The sequence below is a fragment of the Staurois parvus genome, unplaced genomic scaffold, assembly GCF_062004578.1.
Source record: "Staurois parvus isolate SC_StPar_1 unplaced genomic scaffold, SC_StPar_1.0 ptg000147l, whole genome shotgun sequence".
NCBI classification, from domain to species: domain Eukaryota; kingdom Metazoa; phylum Chordata; class Amphibia; order Anura; family Ranidae; genus Staurois; species Staurois parvus.
This window is the reverse complement of record NW_028317943.1, coordinates 7003809-7024593: the sequence shown is the minus strand read 5'-3', so window position 1 is coordinate 7024593 and position 20785 is coordinate 7003809. Positions and strand designations below refer to the sequence as shown.

General features: G+C 44.7%; 1 protein-coding gene across 1 annotated transcript in view; it reads right to left on the bottom strand.

The window, feature by feature from the left end:
- Positions 1–1326: 1326 nt before the first annotated feature.
- Positions 1327–20785, bottom strand: part of IRAK4 (interleukin 1 receptor associated kinase 4) — a 44183-nt gene continuing 24724 nt past the window's right edge. The window contains exons 10-12 of the mRNA XM_089674005.1: positions 11142–11204; positions 3635–3793; positions 1327–3546 (exon numbers count right to left, since the gene is read on the bottom strand). Coding sequence (XP_089530131.1) covers positions 3496–3546; positions 3635–3793; positions 11142–11204 — 273 coding nt within the window. The 3' untranslated portion in view covers positions 1327–3495. The remainder of the gene's footprint in view (positions 3547–3634; positions 3794–11141; positions 11205–20785) is intronic.

The window sequence follows — 20785 nt, the reverse complement described above, 5'->3', positions numbered from 1 at the left end:
CACGGCTGGAGGGCTTTGTTTTAAGGCAAGGCTGCCATAATGTGCTAGTATGTGGTACATACTAGTACAATATGGCTTAAACTACCTGGGGGCCCATTTTTTTTTTTTTTTTTTTAATAATAGGAGTTTACTATTGCTTTAAGTACACCTATGTGGTACCCTAAAAGTGGGTGCATATAGTCAGAAAAAATAACTCAGGTATGCAGTGGCATTCAACTAAGCGCTAATAACACACTAGCATCATTCATTAAACCACCACCAGCATCAGCCAGAACTGTTGAGAACGCTATGAGTGAAGTTCAGCTGCAATTGTAAACACCACAGCAAGTCATAGCTATCAGACTCAGGTAAGTTGCTGGGGGTCAACTAATATAGATTAGGTGAGCTAGGTAGGGTGGGTAAGTGTACTTTGCCTTAAAGTAAAACTATAGGCAAAACTTAATTGTCAATAGAGTAAGGGAGGGTATAGCCTTTGTAATGTTTTTTTTGCCATCTTTGTCTCATTAGGGAGATTTCCCTTCACTTCCTGCCCCATAGTCAAACAGGAAATCTCTGCAAATTAGAGTAATTTCTTGGGGACCCATTGCCCATTGGAATATTTTCCCTCCATTACTATTCTGGGAACAACCCAAAATTTGTGATTTTCTTTAACTTTTTCAATGATAATGGTAAACCAGACAAATATAGAGGGTGAATCTCCCTAATGGGGACACAGAAAGGCATAGGAAACAGCCAGGTGTTCTAATCCATCTCCACTCTATCACAATTTTTTTTGAAGTTTTCCCTTTTAGTTATACTTTAATGTTCCTTGCCCTTTAACCTTAATCCCAAAATGGATCCAAACACTAACCTTTACCCACATTTAATTCCAGATCTACCATACTGATTCACTACAGTTCTGCCCCTTCTCCCCAGCCCTGAACCTATATGCACTGTGTGACAGGCGCAGCGTCAGACCCCCAGCCCTTCTCACCAAACTCGTAACTGAAGGACTAGCCAATCTAAAACCGCGATGTCACGTGCGTAACAATGCTGCACCCTGCACACCGATTTTCCAGCTAATTGGACCACAATCGCTGTACCATCAGCCTGAATGCGATTGTTACTGGGTCAGGTTAATTACGTAATTAACCCTTCACACTGCCACCACCTCCTTTTTATACAGAGAAAGAGGAAACTCAGCAATACACTAGGATGATTCGTTAACTGTCAGTATCCCACTATCTCTACAGACCGGTTATACAGAGGGTTAAATACTCATAGTAGCGCTCTCCAGCGGCAGGCATTCGTAAGTTACATTCAGGAGCTATAGAAACAGTTAAACAATTTTAGAAAGTAAAATTTATTACCAAAAGGTTGAAAGGGTGCAGTAAAAATATTTACAGAAAGATGTAACATATATATATATATACACACACACAGATAACAGAAGTTTAGGTAAATAAGTATTTGCCAAATAAATGCCTGGGGTTAAGCAGTTTCAAGTCTGATGAGCTAAAAAGGGATTTCTGGTCTCGCACTCCGTTTCGTTGGTACAGCACGATTCTCCTTTGCTCTCGGTTTGCTAGATTGTAAATCGCCGAATGTCCTCACTTCTCTGACTACACACAAAACATCACAGCTTCTTTTCTCTACACAAAATCAACTGGGTGTCTCTTCCCACAATGGACAAGCCAAGCCTTATTTGGCAAAGAATTGTCATGCAAGGGCTCAGCATCATATGCTGATTGCATTCCTGAGGGAGGGGGAATGAGGGGATACATGAAGACTTCTTAATACAGGGAGAGCCGTGCCTGGCTCTTGTATGCACGACTGTGACACACTGCATTTAATTTAAAAGGTTATAACCATTTGTGTACCACAATAGGGCTGCTCAATATTAGGACTGAGACACCATGCACTGTCTTTTCTCTGACATTCAACATTATCAGCAGGTTTTTTTCATCATTGCTGGGCATATTTTAAAGAATGCTGAATAACTCCTTTTTATAGTAGGGAAATATATATACATACACCTACCGGGTAAAAAAAATTGTATTGAACATGTCACTTTTTCTCAGCATATATATTTCTAAAGTTGCTGTTGAGATGAACTTTTCTCCATGTTAGTAACAACCCATGCAATCTATACATACATAGAAACCAGAACAAATAAGTTCAGAAATTAGTTTGTGTAATAAAATGAAATGACACAGAGAAAAAGTATTGAACACATGAGGAAAGTGAGGTACAAAAAGGCATGGAAAGCCAAGACACTAGCTGAACTCTATCAGTAATTAGACAGCAATATCAGATGGTTCAGTCTCAACTGATGGTCTATAAAAAGGTGTCTCATTACCAAAGTGTCAAACAAAAAACATCACATGATGGATAAAAGCAGCTCTCTCAAGACCTTTGTAACCTTAGTGTTGCAAAACATACTGATGGCATTGGTTACAGAAGGATTTCTAAACTTTTTAGAGAGCACTGTTGGGGGTCATAAAATGGAGGTGGAAAGAACATCATTTCACCATAAACTGGCCATGACCAGGTGCTCCTCGCAAGATTTCTGACAGAGGAGTGAAAATAATTATCAGAAGAGTTGTCCAAGAGCCCAGGACCACTTGTGGAGAGCTTCAGAAAGATCTGGAATTAGCAGGTACAATTATTTCAAATAAAACCATAAGTAATGCACTCAACCACCCTGGCCTGTATGCACACTCACCATGAAAGACTCCATGCGGAAACATCATGAAACATGGTTTTCTACTGTTAAAAGCAGTCTTTCTCCAGGAGCGAGCCTCTTCAGCAGCTACATTTTCAGTGGTAAAAGCTTTTCCTGGCACCTTTCACTACGGCTTGTACAGGCTAATAATCAAATCCTCTATAAGTAAGCCAAACACTTAACTTTAGTCTGAATATTTAGTCTTTATGATATCAATAACATAGCAGGATGCATAACTGATATGATTGGTTCCTGTAGAAATGCCCATAGCATGTCTCTGCTGCAATAAAAGAGCTGTCCGCTTGCTGATTTTTTCAAAGTAAATTTAGTTCTGATTTAAGGTAAAAGTTCAAAGGAAGTCGGCATCGCTCCAAGCTCCGTGAATATTTTTCAGGTCTTTCGCTGCATCAGGTGCCAGCTTCCATGAGCTCGTCCCACTCAACATGAACAGAAAGGCAGAAAACGAAGTCGCACTGTGTGAATGTCATTCTGTAGGATTTATTCAATGTAACAGTCTTCCAAGCAGTCCCTAACCTAAGTCATGCCCCTCTAATTTAAAAATAATTACTGTCTCAATAACTTATTTACTCAAAATATACTATATTTTCACTTTACCAAGACAGCATAATCAAGAAGAAGACAGAGAAGAGTTTATATATGATTTGTCCTGATCGTCAGGTTAAGGCATTTGACCTCTAGTGAAAAAAAACTGTCCCTGTTACTTCAGAGCTTAAAGCTGTGAAATATAAAATACCATATTATGTGCAAAAAGAAATAACAGCTTGCTTTGATCAGGAAGCAGAAGATGAAGAAGAGGTAATATCCTCCAGAGTATGCAGCACCTACGAAAAGGGAAAAAAAAAAAAAAAAGTGTCACGCTCCAGGCTTCATATTTAAAGATAATGGTTACTTATTATATATAGTACATACTGTGATAACGTTTGGCCTTTTGTTTTTCATTTGGTTCAAGCACTGACTGGCAAGGCAGTACATTTTTTCTAACAAGCTGAATTCCACATCTCCCATCTTCTTGTCCACACATTCTTCAAGATTTTTTTCCTCCTCCTCAATTTCTTCTTTAATGTCAAGCTTTAAACAGGAAAATAGACAAGAAGGGAATTTACTATAACTGGAGCAGCCAGAATCTAGAACAGCTGTATATGGCAACCAATCAGCTTCTATCTTTCATTTTGAAAGTTTAACTGAACAAGCTGAAAACAGAAACAAATTTAATACTATGCACAGCTGTTCCAGATTCACTGTTCCAGTTTTAGTAAATCCCCCCACAGTGCTTATCCAATGCACACATTAAAGCAATAAATCCAATTGCAGTAAATAATGCATCACTCTAATTTTGGCAGCATCAAGATTTACCAGCATTCAGTATTTTTTTTTTTTTGCTATTCATATGGTTATCGGAATTCAGGAGAATTTGCAGGCAACAAATGAAACATACAATATAAACTATTAATGCTAATGATAGAAAAGGTGCTGTCAAACAATTCATTGAATTTTTCTTCATGTGAATTCTTTGTAATGACCTACAGTTAGTTATAGTGTAGTTTTATTAAAGGGTTATTAGTAGCGTGTGAATCCTAAAACCTGCGCTGTATAACTTCCTCAAAAGTTAGAATGTGATTAGTGAGATAAGAAGCAGCGGGAGAGGAATTCTCTTCTGCTTCTCAATTACAATCAAGGTCTCAGTACACCACATTACATAGGGAGGGTGGTTTGATGAAGTGATGCACTACAAGATCCCTGGATGAAAAAAGAAGAATTTTGACTTGCCTGTAAATTCCATATCTTGGCGCATGGTACAGTACACAGGAAAGTATTCATAGGCGTTCACCTGGTAGAACTTTGCAAAAGCATGAACAGAGGCCAAGGCAGTGGCCTTCAGAAGCTAGGCTACAAAGAGGCCTGGTGCCAGTAAGCTCAGGAATTTCCACCAATCTGGTGGAATGGGCATGTAAAGGCACAGGAGATTTTTCCTTCACAGTGTAAGCGGTAGCAATCAGATTTCTTATCCATTAAGTGATGGTGGATTAAAAAACAGGGTGTACCTTGAAAGGTCCTGAGAACAGGACAAACGGGGAATCCATCTTACTAATCAAAGCTTTTGCTCTTTGAGGTAGACTCTAATGGCTCTGATTACAATCCAGGCACTAAAGAGAGATTTCCTTTTGAGGTTTTAGAGCAGGGAATAAGAAGGGTAGGACCATGTCCTCATTAGGGTGGAAGACTGATACCACCTTAGAAAAAAAAAAGGATGGTCTTGCACGCAAACCAACAAAGAAATTTGTGAAAAGAGATTCACAAGAAAGCAGCTACATTATGAACAGAATGCGATACTCAGAAAAATTTCCAAAAATGATGCTTTTTTACACATTAATAATTGACAATCAGGCAATCACCCTGGTTAACCATCACCTCAGTATGAGACAATACACACAGACCTAAAACCATTTAAAATGACACCAAGACCGGTCTGGATATAGAAGTGCTGCAAAGGCTGTGACAACCATAGTCTAGAGCATTTGCAGCACCGCACATTGGTTACACTCCCTGTAGGAGGTATTTTCAAAAAATTGTACCATAGGTATATAATATCACATGCTATGCATATAGGCAAATACAGTTACCACGTAGAGAGAAGCATAACCCTAAGCCTATAAGAAACCTGTGCCCTGCAAGCATCACCTTTTGACGGCATTAGAAATACTCCTTTAGACAACCTCTCCTGAAGCGTAGACTTTAAGGTTACTCTCATGTCTGTCAAAAGTGTTTTTGGGCTGGGGACTCTCTCTCTCTTATAAGTAGTCTTGCTTGCAAGACCAGTTAGTAAAAAATAGGTTTAGAGGTTCATATATAAATTACTGTATCACCCAAAAAATAAAGGGGGGGGGGTTGATGTGAGATACACCTTAACAAAGTTTATTTTACAAGGTAATGCAAAGCCAGAGGTCAAGGCTGAAACCTGACCTGATGATAGATTTCTCTAGAAGTGGCTTTTCCTACTTTTACTAAGGTAGCAATAACAAACTCAGAGACCCCTCTATCTCTTAATTTGTCCCTAAACCAAAAATCAAGGTAATCATAAAAGCATCCCCATTACATGATTCAAAATATATACAGGTGCATCTCAGTAAATTAGAAATATCATCAAAAAGTTCATTTATTTCAGTAATTAAATTCAACAAGTGAAACTCGCATTTTATATAGATTCATTACAAACACAATGATGTATTTTAAGCATTTCTTTCTTTTAATTTTAATGATTATGGCTTAGAGCTAGTGAAAACCCAAAATTTAGTACCTTGGAAAATTAGAATAATACATAAGGCAATTAAAAAAAGTAGGATTTTTAACATAGAAATGTTGGCTTACTGAGACGTATGTCCATGCACAGTATAGTATGCACTCAATACTTGGTCAGGATTCCTTTCGCATAAATTACTGCATCAATGTGGCGTGGCATGGAGTCAATCATCCTGTGGCACTGCTGAGGTGTTATGGAAGCCCAGGTTGCTTTGATAGCGGCCTTCAGCTCATCTGCATTGTTGGGTCTGGTGTCTCTCATCTTCCTCTTAACAATACCGCACAGATTCTCTCTCTTTTGGCAGTATGGGCAGGTGCCAAGTCCTACTGGAAAATATTAGCATCTCCATAAATCAGGTGAGCAGAGGGAAGCATGAAGTGCTCTAGAATTTCCTGATAGAGGGCTGCGCTGACTTTGGACTTGATAAAACTCAGTGGACTAACAGCAGATGACATGGCTCCCCAAATTATCACTGAATGTGGACATTTTACACTGGACCTCATGTAACTTGGATTCTGTGCCTCTCCACTCTTCCTCCATACTCTGGGACCTTTATTTCCAAATGAAATGCAAACTTTACTTTTCATGCAAAAACAGGAGTTTGGACCACTGAGGAACAGTCCAGTCCTTTTTCTCCTTAGCCCAGGTAAGACACTTGAGTGCCTTGACACAAGGAATGCGACAGTTGTAGCCCATGTCCTGAATACGTCTGTGTGTGGTGGCTCTTGAAGCACTGGCACAAGCTATAGTCCACTCCTTGTGAATCTCCCCCAAATTCTTGAATGGTCTTTGCTTCACAATCCTCTCAAAGCTGCTAATATCCCTGTTGCTTGTGTACCTTTTCTACCACACTTTTTCCTTCCACTCAACTTGCCATTAATATGCTTGGAAACAGCACTCCATGAACAACCAGCTTCTTTAGCAATCACCTTTTGTGACTTACCCTCCTTGTGGAGGGTGTCAATGACTGTCTTCTGGACAACTGTCAAGTCAGCAGTCATATATTTTTGAAATGTAAGCAAGATGGAATAGAGGGCCTCTGAAAGCACATCTGGCCTGCTGGGGAGAGGCCAGGTGTTGTCAAACAGATGTCCAAGTATGTCTATCCAAAAGGAATCACAGTCTTCCTCTATCTGGAATTCACACTGGGGGGAAAGGAATAGATTAGTCTTACATGAGACTAAGTAATTATCAGAGCAGCTGAAGCCAGAGCTACAGGTTCCTTGGTCCTAGCCACAAACAGAGGTAGTTCAGTCTGGAGGCTAGGATGTCTACATCGGAAGTATACCCATTTCTGACATATCAGATAGAGCATGTGAAGGGCCCATTCCCCTTGATGCAGCATCCACCTCCTGGGATGTGGGCTTCAGAGATAGCTGGACAGCGATTCTCCATGCATGATATGATCTGGCTTGCTTCTTTAAAGGCTGAATGACTCCCGGTGCTTCCTTGATGGTTTATGTAGGCCACAGCCATGGCACTATCTGACTGCACCCTTATTAGGTGTCCTTGCAGAAGGAGGGTCCAGTGTTGCAGAGACATTTGTATTGCTCTGAGCTCCAGGAGATTGATGACAAGCTTGGCTTTTTATGGGTGACCTTGTTCCTTTGACTATGAGGTACTGGAACACTCCTACCGAACCTGAAAGTCTGGCATCTGTTATCACTTTCCAGGGCTAAGGATGGAAAGATTTCCTTACTGTTAAGGCTGAGCTGGAGTTCCACAAAATTAATGAATTCCTTGCTTGGCTGAACAGGAGCATGGGTAGGTTGAGAGAAAATGCATATTTGTTCCAGGTCAAAAAGATGTTAAGGTGTTATACAGGTCTTGTATGGTATTGGGCAATTGGTACAGCTTCAGAGGAAGATACAATTAGGCCTAGAACTCTCATCGAGTATCTCACTGCGGGATGTCTATTTGATCTCAAATCTTGAGCGTGGGCTCCAAGAGGAAGAATTTTCTGAAGAAAAACATTTGTTTGGGATGTGTCCAGGACCAAACCCAAGTATTCCAGGTGAAGAGAAGGCTGGGAAAGTAGATTTTTGAAAACTGATCATCCAATTGAAGGTCTGGAGCATCTGAACTGTCCTGCAGACACTTGCAAACAGCTGCAAGGAAGATGAGTCTTGAACGAGAAAGTCATCTAGATAACCTGTGACCCGGATGAATTCTCAGAAGGGCAAAAAGAGGTGCTAGGACCTTTGTGCATACTCTGGGAGCAGAGAATAGGCTGAAGGGATGTGCGACAAACTGGAAGTGGCTTTCTTCCACTGGAAAGCGCTGATGAAATGGATAAATGGCAATATACGGATAGCATTTGTAGACATCCAAGATGCATAAGTATTTCCCTGTCTCAGGGAGGCAATTACTGACCTTGCAGATTGCATGCAAAATTTTGGAATTTTAAGGTATTTGTTGAGGTATTTTAAGTCTAGAATAGGACTAATACTTTTGCTGGGCTTTGATAACATCAACAGGTTTGAACAGAATCTTTTGAACCCGTCTTGTAGAAGTACTGCCACAACTACTTCCTAGGACATGAGATCTACAAGAGACTACAAGATCAAGTACACAAGCAGACCACTTTTAGATGTACTTCTTTTTCACTGGATACAGTTTGGTAAAGACTTTTGGAGGTGTAAAAATCTTTTGGAGTGATCCGGTCATCAGACAGCCCATTCTCTTTGCTCATGAACAAGGAATGTCTTAAATTTTTGTAGATCTCTCATTGTGCCCAAAGGGCGAGATGGAGGAGAATCAGGAACTACAATGCTGAGGCTTTTGCGCACAGCAAGCGTGTTGTATGAAGCTTCTACTTAAGGAGGAAAGACCGCAGCCTCCTCTAACACGGTTTCTATATCCTCTCTAAATCCTTTCTGTATCTGTCTGGTCTAAGGCAGGCATGTCAAATCTGCCTAAAGACTGGGGAACTAGAAAAGGTATGTGGCATTTTGTAACTCTAGACAAAGATGTATTATTGTTGTCTGTGCTGATTATTTTCAGCCATCATTCAGGACTACAAAACCATGCCCTCCTATGCTATTGACAATGTCAGAGGATCAGAGTCTTGTAGTCCTATCATATTTCTCTTTTCCTAGAGTAAATAAGCTTTGTTATCCTAAAACTGAAAGTGTGTTATTGCCAGAATCGCCATGTGAAAATAAAGGAAAACCGGCTGCAGCCACCACACCTAAGGACTGGTAAGCTGCAATATATAAAATCTGTGTTTTTGGGTTTAGATTGTTTAGAGCTGTTTATTTACAGTGCTATCACAGATCACTCCAAAGAGCGCGGTCCAACTTATACTGATCAGCTGCAAAAAGAAGGGCCTTCCTATTATTGCTGAAATTGGAAACTTGGAAAGGTTCTGACCTCTGTGGTACATGGATGATCTGATAAAAGACAGCATAGAGGGGTTATAAATCTTTATATAGGCCCAGATTTGCACTAATTGTATGTTAGAAAATAAGTGTAAGAGCCAGATTGGTGGTATGGGCAACAGTCCTAGTTATGTATGACTACCTTTTTTTTTGTATAAAATACACCTATTAGACAATTTTAACCCAGCCCTATGTTCCATGTTCTACCTGTTTTTTAGGGTATAACATGTGATATGTTCCAGCAGCTGCAGCCTCTCCCCACTCTCCTACCCCACCCTGCTCTGGGGTAACTGCTTGCCAATCTGAGGTATGGGCAGACCGTTTTGCAGAGAGTCTGCAGGAGCCTGAGATTACACCCACAATCTGCAGGCTCCTTAGAAAAAACAAAATGTGCATTTATTCTTAAATACATTTTTTCAGATGTTTTATCCTTGAAGGGTGAAGTGGGCAGTATTTTTGGATGTTTTGTTTTAATAGAAGGAATTCAAGATAAAGATGAAAATTGTACACATTATTAAAGGCCAAACTGAAAGGAGAAGAGCCAAAGCTCATTTAGGCCCTACTTCTCCTGTGAGTCACAGGAGTGCAATTTGTTCTGCACTCCTGTGATCTGTATTCAGCTGACATCAGGCTAGAGCCTGCTGGCAGCCGATATTACTCAGCCAGTCCAGACTCTGGGGGGATCCCAACTGTAATGTCGGTTGCTGAGAGCCTAAGCCAGCCACTCCCCCCACCGCCTGGCACTCCAGCAAACGCTGGAGGAGCAGAGAGCTATTGATTGCTAGTCACCATTCTCTGCTCACTGAAGGCCGAAAACAGAGAAGTGTTCTTTGATTGCTCAGTTCTCTGTGTAGAGGCAATGGAGAACAGATGCAGCATTGGATCGATACTGTATCCACCTAGATGAGTATAAATGTTTGTTTTTTTAATTCCCAAACCTCTCTTTGAATGAACTGTGATGACCAAAAACCATTTATATAAAATGAAATTGAGATTTATAAAACTAATACTACTAAATGTGTAATCATGAACTTTTCAAACCAGAAGCTCTCTACAGACTTTACAAGGATACATTGCTAATCTGTACTTTGATTTGCCCAGAATTCCAATTTCTGATGCTGTGGATAGCCTGAAATGACTACTGGAATGCATTCATCCAGTCTTGTTCAATAAAAACCCTCCAGTTTAGAATACAAAAAAAGTTTGTAAACTGGTCCTTTTGTGTTAAGAATTTAGAGAAGAGGGGGAATGCCTACATTGGCTTGTATCAAGGGTTATAAAAAAAGGAAGCCGTTCTAGCATACCAGCTAAAAGATAGGCAATGAGCTATACCATATTTTTGGTGGACCTGTTCAAACACAAAAAAGCATAGTTTTTTTTCAGCAAGTCACATACACTCTATATGCCTGCTGTTATTCAGTTATCAGTGTGCTTTAAACTGTTCCAGCTCAGACACTTCTGTTCCAGTCATTTACTACACATTAAACAATCTCAGTCAGCAAACTCTAATCTGGCATCTGCATTGGCCAGGCAAGCTCTTTAGAGTTTATCATAGAAACATAAAATCCAAACCCGAGTTGCTAATAGCTATAATAACTTGCCATTAAACATTAAGTACTTTCATCAAGTATTTTTATTTCTAAAGCCACAAAGGAACAGATTAAAATGTTTTCCTGTATAAAATAAATTAAAGATGAGCAGTAAAATCAAATAAAATTAATGAGCAAAAAACACTTACCAATAATGGTGGGTCTCGCTTCTCATCAAATGGCAGGAGTCCTGAGATTACTTCTAGTAATACCTATGGATATTAGCAATTATTAGTGTTAACACATTTGATTTATTTCACACGTCATTCATTAAAGTCTTTTCTAAATGAACTTAAAATAAATGTGCTTTTTCCATGATGTGCAAAGTAACAGGTTCTGTTTAATGCCTATGTATGTGACAAGTGCAGCGCTCGTAACCAACAAAGTGAATGGATAAAATACAATAAAATAAATCAAATTAAATTCAATTAAAATAAAGGATAAGAAGTAGTCCCATAGATATAAGTAAATATGGATAATTGAGGTGACTTCATGGTCCGGATAGAGGTGATAATGAAATGCGCACTCACGGGACGCGCATATTAAATGCGCCTTGTATGTAATTATCCTGATGCCAGGTGGTAGGAGGTCTTCCTTCTATCAGAACCCAGATGAGTTGTCCTTCTCACTAAGATACACCTGTATGGTCCTAGTGGGTGCTGTCACTCCGAATGGCCTGGGTGGTAGGTGGTGATTCGTCCTAGTAGTGGGTCTGCAGGCTAGAACACTCCCCCAGGGGGCAACAAGGACACTCCCATAGTGTAGTAGGTTAAACAAAGACTTTTATTCAGAAAGGTGCATCATATAAAATGTGTAAAACGTTGCAGACAGTAGTCTGTAAGAGGACTGATCAGCTGGTAGTAAACAATGGATAAGGATGGTATAAAGTGAGCGCTCCTAACCAAGCAGCTAGCACTAAAGGTAATCACAGTGTACCCATAAAAAGCAGAATAATAATAACAGAGTGCAGCGCTACGAAATAAGTGCAAAAAGCAAATAGTCCGTGGTTATTCACTAAATAAAAATATATAGTCCCAAGAAAAAGCTGATGAAGACCAGGAAGCAATGGAAAGAGTGCGCACTCACCGGACGCGCATGGAAAATGCGCATAAATGAATATCTCCTGGAATCCTAGAGTAGAAGGAGAGGGTGAACTCCAATCTGTGGATCAATCAGCCTGGGAAGATATATCAGAGATCCGGAGGTCCCCTTAAGGTTGGTATGATTATCAGCCAGACTCCAAAAGCTCCGTCCCTCTGGTGGTGATAGGTGAGCACTACAGGGATCCTGCAAATGGATTTAGCTCCCAATGGGAACCAAAAAACAGGTGCCCATAGTGTAGTATTTTAAAAATATATTTATTAAGTAGAACTCAAATAACAGGCAGGGTAGTAAGTCTGTGTACAGTACATATATTATAGCAGAGTACGCAGCAATGGTACTGACCCTAAATTAAAATGGCCGCGGGGCTGTCTCGTGGCTCCGGGCAGAAGATGACGTCATGCTCTGTCGGTTCCTCCTAAGGCCTTTCGTGTCCAAGCACATCATCAGAGGGGATACCAACCCGTAATAAAAAGTTGTAATGTCCCATTTCCCATGGACTTAGGGTCAGTGCGCATGTGCCAATGTCGTCATCACATAGTATAATAAAGATAATACAATAAAAATCTTCAAATGGAGAGGCATGGTGTGATTATTTCTCATAACCATAAACCATATAAGTAGATAATAGACAGGGATGAATAGGGTAAAGATAGGATGTTAATGTATAGGAGTATAATAAAATCAAATCTGGTGGGTTGATATATTAATATATATATTTCATTTCCAATTGTGAAACAGCCCGTCTTTTATGTATTCCTCTCCAGTGAGGTTTGATTACATCAATGCCTGCAAATTTCACAGAGGTGGGGTCCATATTATGAAATCTCCTGTAATGATTAGAGACTGAGTGTTCTCTGTATCCCCGCTTAATGTTATTGACATGTTCTCGTAACCTGTCCCTGAGCCGCCTGGTGGTACGTCCAATATACTGTAAATTACATGGACATTCTAGTAAATAGACAACAAACTTACTGTTGCATGTGACCAATTTATCTATATTGTACCTCCTTTTAGTTACTTGTGAGGTAAAAGTAGTTTGTTTATGTTTCCTAGTGTTGTCACATTTACAGATTATACACTTGTTGCACGGATGATACCCCTTGAGGTCTCCGAACAGAGAAATCTCTTTAGGTGGGTCGATCACATTAGGCGCCAAGTAATGCCTTAAATTAGTGGCCTTGCAAAATATTATTTCCGGTTTTTCCGGTAGAACATTAGACAATATCGGATCAGCCTTCAGGACCTTCCAATTTTTCTTAATAATAATTGGAAATGAAATGGATATATGAGCTTTGCTTCCTAAAACCCAATGGCCTCAATATTGAGGTCGATATTAACTGTTTAATTGAAAATAGTTAGATACCATCCACCCTGTACATGTACTCTTCCGTCTTTTAACACTACATTATGGTTTTATTATCATGATTACTCATACATTTTATTTGTTCATCTACTATATATTTTACGTTCTATGTACATTACATACTATGGTTCAGGCATGGTGTGGAGATTTTTTAATATATCAACCCACCAGATTTGATTTTATTATACTCCTATACATTAACATCCTATCTTTACCCTATTCATCCCTGTCTATTATCTACTTATATGGTTTATGGTTATGAGAAATAATCACACCATGCCTCTCCATTTGAGACATTTGAAGATTTTTATTGTATTATCTTTATTATACTATGTGATGTCGACATTGGCACATGCACACTGACCCTAAGTCCATGGGAAATGGGACATTACAACTTTTTATTATAATTTTTTATATTAAACATTTCTTATGCCCTATATCTTTCTATATCAGACTGGTTCTACTATCTGCGAGATAGACCAGTATTATGTACCTTTATTATATTGTCCATTATAGACACCCAGGTGATGAACCTATTTATCTATCATCATCTCTTTACCTAACACTAGATGGTGCTGTAGATTTCCCCATATAAGTTCATTAATATTTTCCCATTGAGATTTTCCCATTGAAATTGTGCAGACATCTAATCTGTCTAAATGGGTTTTATTATGTCCAATATAGGTTCCAGTATGTCCTTTCACTAATGACAAAGGACGCTGTAGTAGTTTTATACCTATATTTAATAACCCACCCCCATTGAAGAATATACAGACAATTAGTCTGCTTCCTCACACGATGTGTTAGGAATGGACTGGCCAGCAATGGTGGGACTCACCTGCCTTTTGATCTGCAGTACCAGGGCTGGCCAGCGGGTGCTCCCAGCAATCAGAGACTCAACCTTTCAGCCAGCTAACACCTGGAACTGATGATGCTGGGGTATTTAAGGGATGGCCAGACCCACAGACTCTGCCTTGGTGTTGTGTTTGTCCTGGGCCCTGTATCTGTCCTGCATCCTGTTTCTGTCCCTCTGCCTGACCCTCTGTACTACGCTGCTTGTTACCTGTTTTGATCTCTGGCTTGTGACCCTGACCATCCCTCTGCCTGACCCTCTGTACTACGCTGCTTGCTACCTGCTGAACCTGGCCTGTGACCCCGACCATTCTCTGCTTGCTCCCCCTGTACCTACCTGCCCAATTGATATTGACCCGGCCTGCCTGACGACGCTTGCTTGTATGTACTGTTATCTGTGGGTGGTTTGGTTTGGTTTGTTTGCACTGTATTATGTTTAGTATTGCACTGCGTTTATGTTTGTATGGTTAGTGTTAATAAATTGTATTGTTTATCACATATCTGAAGTCTGCGTTTCCCTGCATCAGTCACACACCTCTGGTCATACCTGGGAGCCCTGACATTACACCAAGGCCAATCCTGACCAGAAGTGGCTGCACAGGGAAGCCATCTTGGCTTGTTGATGGGAAGGATGGATCTTGATGAGGTTGAATATTTATATCTGCTAGTGTTTGATGACAGGGAGTATGCTTATCAAACTCTGAAGGAGTATACCTGGGATGAACTGCTAGAATGTATACAGCTCGCTCATGTTCTAGTAGATCAGGGCACAGAGTTCTCTGAGGTGCAGCCTTTGATTGAGGTTTGTGCTGAGTTGGTTTCATCTGGTTCCCCCGAATGCAGGGATGAATTTTTGCCACCATTTAGTGCAGACCAGGTAGAGTCCCTGGTGTGGTTATTAGAGGATGATGTGGGTTACTTTCTGGAGCGTTATTCCACATGTTCACCACAGACACTAAGAGATTGTATAAACGCAGTGCAGTCATTGACCAGACAGGCTTTGTGTAAGCTCAGCTTTGTTCAACCCATACTGCAGACATGGACAGACTTGTTGCACCCAGCCTCAGTCAGCTTACAAAGACCCAGTCCTGCTTCTAATCTATTTCCTCAAAACTCTATTCCTGCATTCCCAACAGCTCCTCCTGCCCTGCTATCTACCGCATGTCAGTACCCTGTTCCCACTCGCTGCACCTATCCTGCCTTTAACCCTGTAAAAGAGCCCTCTGTAGCAACCGCTCCCTCTCCTGTTCCATCCTCCAGTTCTTCTCTGTCTCCAGCTGCTCCATTCGTTTGCAGACCTGCGTTTACTTGCAGTGCTCCAGTAGTTAAAACCAGAAAAAAGCGAAAATTCTTTCCAACCAATACCATCCTGCCAGTATCCAAACCGGTGAGCCTGCCTTCCGTGGTTCAGCCTGAAGCCTCTACTCAGCCTGAAGCCTCTACTCAGCCTGAAGCCTCTACTCAGCCTGAAGCCTCTACTCAGCCTGAAGCCTCTACTCAGCCTGAAGCCTCTACTCAGCCTGAAGCCTCTACTCAGCCTGAAGCCTCTACTCAGCCTGAAGCCTCTACTCAGCCTGATGCCTCTACTCAGCCTGATGCCTCTACTCAGCCTGATGCCTCTCTTCAGCCTGATGCCGGTACGCAGCCTGATGCCTCTCTTCAGCCTGATGCCTGTATGCAGCCTGATGCCTCTACTCGGCCTGAAGCCTCTACTCGGCCTGAAGCCTCTACTCGGCCTGATGCCTCTACTCGGCCTGATGCCTCTACTCGGCCTGAAGCCTCTACTCGGCCTGAAGCCTCTACTCGGCCTGATGCCTCTACTCGGCCTGAAGCCTCTACTCGGCCTGATGCCTCTACTCGGCCTGATGCCTCTACTCGGCCTGATGCCTCTACTCGGCCTGATGCCTCTACTCGGCCTGATGCCTCTACTCGGCCTGATGCCTCTACTCGGCCTGAAGCCTCTACTCGGCCTGAAGCCTCTACTCGGCCTGAAGCCTCTACTCGGCCTGAAGCCTCTACTCGGCCTGAAGCCTCTACTCGGCCTGAAGCCTCTACTCAGCCGGACGCCGGCATTCAGCCTGATGCCTCTACCCAGCATGATGAACTGATCCAGCCTGACGATCCTATTAGGCCAGTTGACTCGATGCCCGCTGTTGATCCAGATGATCCGGTACCTGATCCGGTGCCCGCTGTCGAGCCAAATGACCTGATGCCTGGTGACCCAGTGCCCGCTGTCATACCTGGTGACCCGATGCCCGCTGTCGAGCCAGACAATCCGGTACCTGATGACCCGGTGCTCACTGTCGTGCCTGTTGACTCGGAGCCCACTGCCTTGCCAGATGACGCGGTGCCCGCTGTCGAGCCAAATGACCTGATGCCTGGTGACCCAGTGCCCGCTGTCCAGCCAGACGATCCAATGTCTGACCCAGTGCCCGCGGTCATACCAGTTGACTCGGAGCCCACTGCCTTGCCAGATGACGCGGTGCCCGCTGTCGAGCCAAATGACCTGATGCCTGGTGACCCGATGCCCGCTGTCCAGCCAGACGATCCAATGTCTGACCCAGTGCCAGCGGTCATCCCAGTTGACTCGGAGCCCACGGTTGTGCCTGGTGACTTGGTGCCCGCCGCCCCGCCTGGGGGCCTGAGACCTGTCGTTCCGCCTGGGGGTCCGGCGCCCGCCACTCCGCCTGAGGGTCCGAGACCTGTCGCTCCGCCGCCCGCCGCTCCGCTTGAGGGCCCGAGACCTGTCGCTCCGCCTGGGGGTCCGGCGCCCGCCGCTCCGCCTGAGGGCCCGAGACCTGTCGCTCCATCTGGGGGTCTGGCGCCCGCCGCTCCGCCTGAGGGCCCGAGACCTGTCGCTCCTCCTGGGGGTCCGGCGCCCGCCGCTCCGCCTGAGGGCCCGAGACCTGTCGCTCCGCCTGGGGGTCCGGCGCCCGCCGCTCCGCCTGAGGGCCCGAGACCTGTCGCTCCATCTGGGGGTCCGGCGCCCGCCGCTCCGCCTGAGGGCCCGAGACCTGTCGCTCCGCCTGGGGGTCCGGCGCCCGCCGCTCCGCCTGGGGGCACGATGCCTGTCGCCCCGCCTGGGGGCACGATGCCTGTCGCCCCGCCTGGGGGCACGATGCCCGTCGCCCCGCCTGGGGGCCCGATGCCCGTCGCCCCTCCTGGGGGCCCGGCGCCCGCCGCCCCGCCCGGGGGCCCGACGCCGGTCGCCCCGCCCGGGGGCCCGGTGCCTGCTGCTCCGCCCGGGGGCCCGGTGCCTGCTGCTCCGCCCGGGGGCCCGGTGCCTGCTGCTCCGCCCGGGGGCCCGGTGCCTGCTGCTCCGCCCGGGGGCCCGATGCATGTCGACCCGCCCGGGGGCCCGGTGCCTGCTGCTCCGCCCGGGGGCCCGGTGCCTGCTGCCCCGCCCGGGGGCCCGGTCGCCTCGCCCGGGGGCCCGGTGCCTGCTGCTCCGCCCGGGGGCCCGGTGCCTGCTGCTCCGCCCGGGGGCCCGGTGCCTGCTGCTCCGCCCGGGGGCCCGGTGCCTGCTGCTCCGCCCGGGGGCCCGGTGCCTGCTGCTCCGCCCAGGGGGCCCGATGCATGTCGACCCGCCCGGGGGCCCGGTGCCTGCTGCTCCGCCCGGGGGCCCGATGCATGTCGACCCGCCCGGGGGCCCGATGCATGTCGACCCGCCCGGGGGCCCGGTGCCTGCTGCTCCGCCCGGGGGCCCGGTGCCTGCTGCTCCGCCTGGTGGCCCGCTGCCTGCTGCTTCGCCTCGTAATCCGATGTGCCTCTGCCCGGAGTCCTGCCCGATGTGCCTCTGCCCGGAGTCCTGCCCGATGTGCCTCTGCCCGGAGTCCTGCCCGATGTGCCTCTGCCCGGAGTCCTGCCCGATGTGCCTCTGCCCGATGTGCCTCTGCCCGGAGTCCTGCCCGATGTGCCTCTGCCTGATGTGCCTCTGCTCGATGTGCCTCTGCCCGGAGTCCAGCCCGGTGTGCCTCTGCCCGGAGTCCAGCCCGGTGTGCCGCTGCCCGGAGTCCTGCCCGGTGTGCCAGTCTTTGATATCCCGCCAGTTACCAGACCCGGGCGGTGGAACATTTTGCCCAGCTAGGACTGTTTGGAGCGTCCTGAGGCCGCTCCTTGGGGGGGGGGGGGTACTGTTAGGAATGGACTGGCCAGCAATGGTGGGACTCACCTGCCTTTTGATCTGCAGTACCAGGGCTGGCCAGCGGGTGCTCCCAGCAATCAGAGACTCAACCTTTCAGCCAGCTAACACCTGGAACTGATGATGCTGGGGTATTTAAGGGATGGCCAGACCCACAGACTCTGCCTTGGTGTTGTGTTTGTTCTGGGCCCTGTATCTGTCCTGCATCCTGTTTCTGTCCCTCTGCCTGACCCTCTGTACTACGCTGCTTGTTACCTGTTTTGATCTCTGGCTTGTGACCCTGACCATCCCTCTGCCTGACCCTCTGTACTACGCTGCTTGCTACCTGCTGAACCTGGCCTGTGACCCCGACCATTCTCTGCTTGCTCCCCCTGTACCTACCTGCCCAATTGATATTGACCCGGCCTGCCTGACGACGCTTGCTTGTATGTACTGTTATCTGTGGGTGGTTTGGTTTGGTTTGTTTGCACTGTATTATGTTTAGTATTGCACTGCGTTTATGTTTGTATGGTTAGTGTTAATAAATTGTATTGTTTATCACATATCTGAAGTCTGCGTTTCCCTGCATCAGTCACACACCTCTGGTCATACCTGGGAGCCCTGACACGATGAGACCAAGGCAAATGGTGCCCGTAACCCCTGCGCATGCGCAGTTCGTTCTGCGCTATTCCAAAATGGCCACGGTCCACTGCGCATGTGCCGATCTGTCCATAAATACAAACGGCGCACGGCGAGGCGTGATTGGCGACCCCCCTCTGAAGACGTGCTGTAGCACGATACGCGTCAGGAGGAGCCACACCACGCCGTGACGTCATGCCACCGGAGCAACGTGGAGCTCCGGCGGCCATTGTTTACTACCAGCTGGTCAGTCCTCTTACAGACTACTGTCTGCAACGTTTTACACATTTTATATGATGCACCTTTCTGAATAAAAGTCTTTGTTTAACCTACTACACTATGGGAGTGTCCTTGTTGCCCTCTGGGGGAGTGTTCTAGCCTGCAGACCCACTACTAGGACGAATCACCACCTACCACCCAGGCCATTCGGAGTGACAGCACCCACTAGGACCATACAGGTGTATCTTAGTGAGAAGGACAACTCATCTGGGTTCCTATAGAAGGAAGACCTCCTACCACCTGGCATCAGTATAATTACATACAAGGCGCATTTAATATGCGCGTCCGGTGAGTGCGCATTTCGCTATCACCTCTATCCGGACAACGAAGTCGCCTCAATTATCCATATTTACTTATATCTATGGGACTACTTCTTATCCTTTATTTTAATTGAATTTAATTTGATTTATTTTATTGTATTTTATCCATTCACTTTATTGGTTACGAGCGCTGCACTTGTCACATACATTGTCTCTTCCATAGGTTATTGGTACCTAATTCTGTGCGTAGCAGCTTATTTATACTAAGGCGCTTTTTACTACTCTTTGTACATTACTCTATTTAATGCCTGCCTTTGCAGCTGCACTACTGTATGTCTGCTTGTAACCACTTGAGTTGCGGAAAGGTTTTACCCCCTTCATGACTAGGCTATTTATTGATATTTAGCACTGTGCTACTTTATCTGGTAATTGTTCAGTGATGCAATGCTGTACCCAAATGAAATCCATATTTTTTCCACACAAATAGAGCTTTTTTTTGGTGGTATTTGATCACCACTGGGATTTTTTTATTTTTAATATGAAAAAAGACAGAAAATTTTGAATAAAATATTTTTTACATTCTGTTAGAAAACATATCCAAAAAAAAAATCGAATTTCTTCATAAATTTAGGCTATGATGTATTCTGCTACATGTATTTGGTAAAAAAAAAAAAATCTTAAGTGTAAATTGATTGGTTTGTGTGAAAGTTATTGCATCTACAAACTATGGTGTATATATACTGGAATTTGTTGTTTATTTTTTTATACTTATAAAAGGCGCTGATCATGGTGGGACTGTGATAGTGCGGAAGGCAACCTGACGCTGGAAGGTGTTAACATCTAAGGGCAAACAAAGGGTTAACCTTGTGTCTAAAAATGTGTAATTTTTTTTTTGTACTAAATATCGGTTTGTTCCTTCTGCCTTTGCAGGGAGAAGAAACAAGAGGATCATTCCGTCTGTACAGAGCTCTGTGTGTTTGTAAATTGGACACAGCTGATTAGCAGGTCTCAGGCATTAATCAGTGGCAAAATCCCACTGTGTCTAATCATAGTGGGAGTGCGCAAGCCCTGGACCCGGAAGACACTGTCGACGTACAGGTACATGATTATTCCTGTACGAGCCGCCCACCTGCAATAAAATGCAAGTGGGCGGCAACTGGTTAAAGTATACCTTAT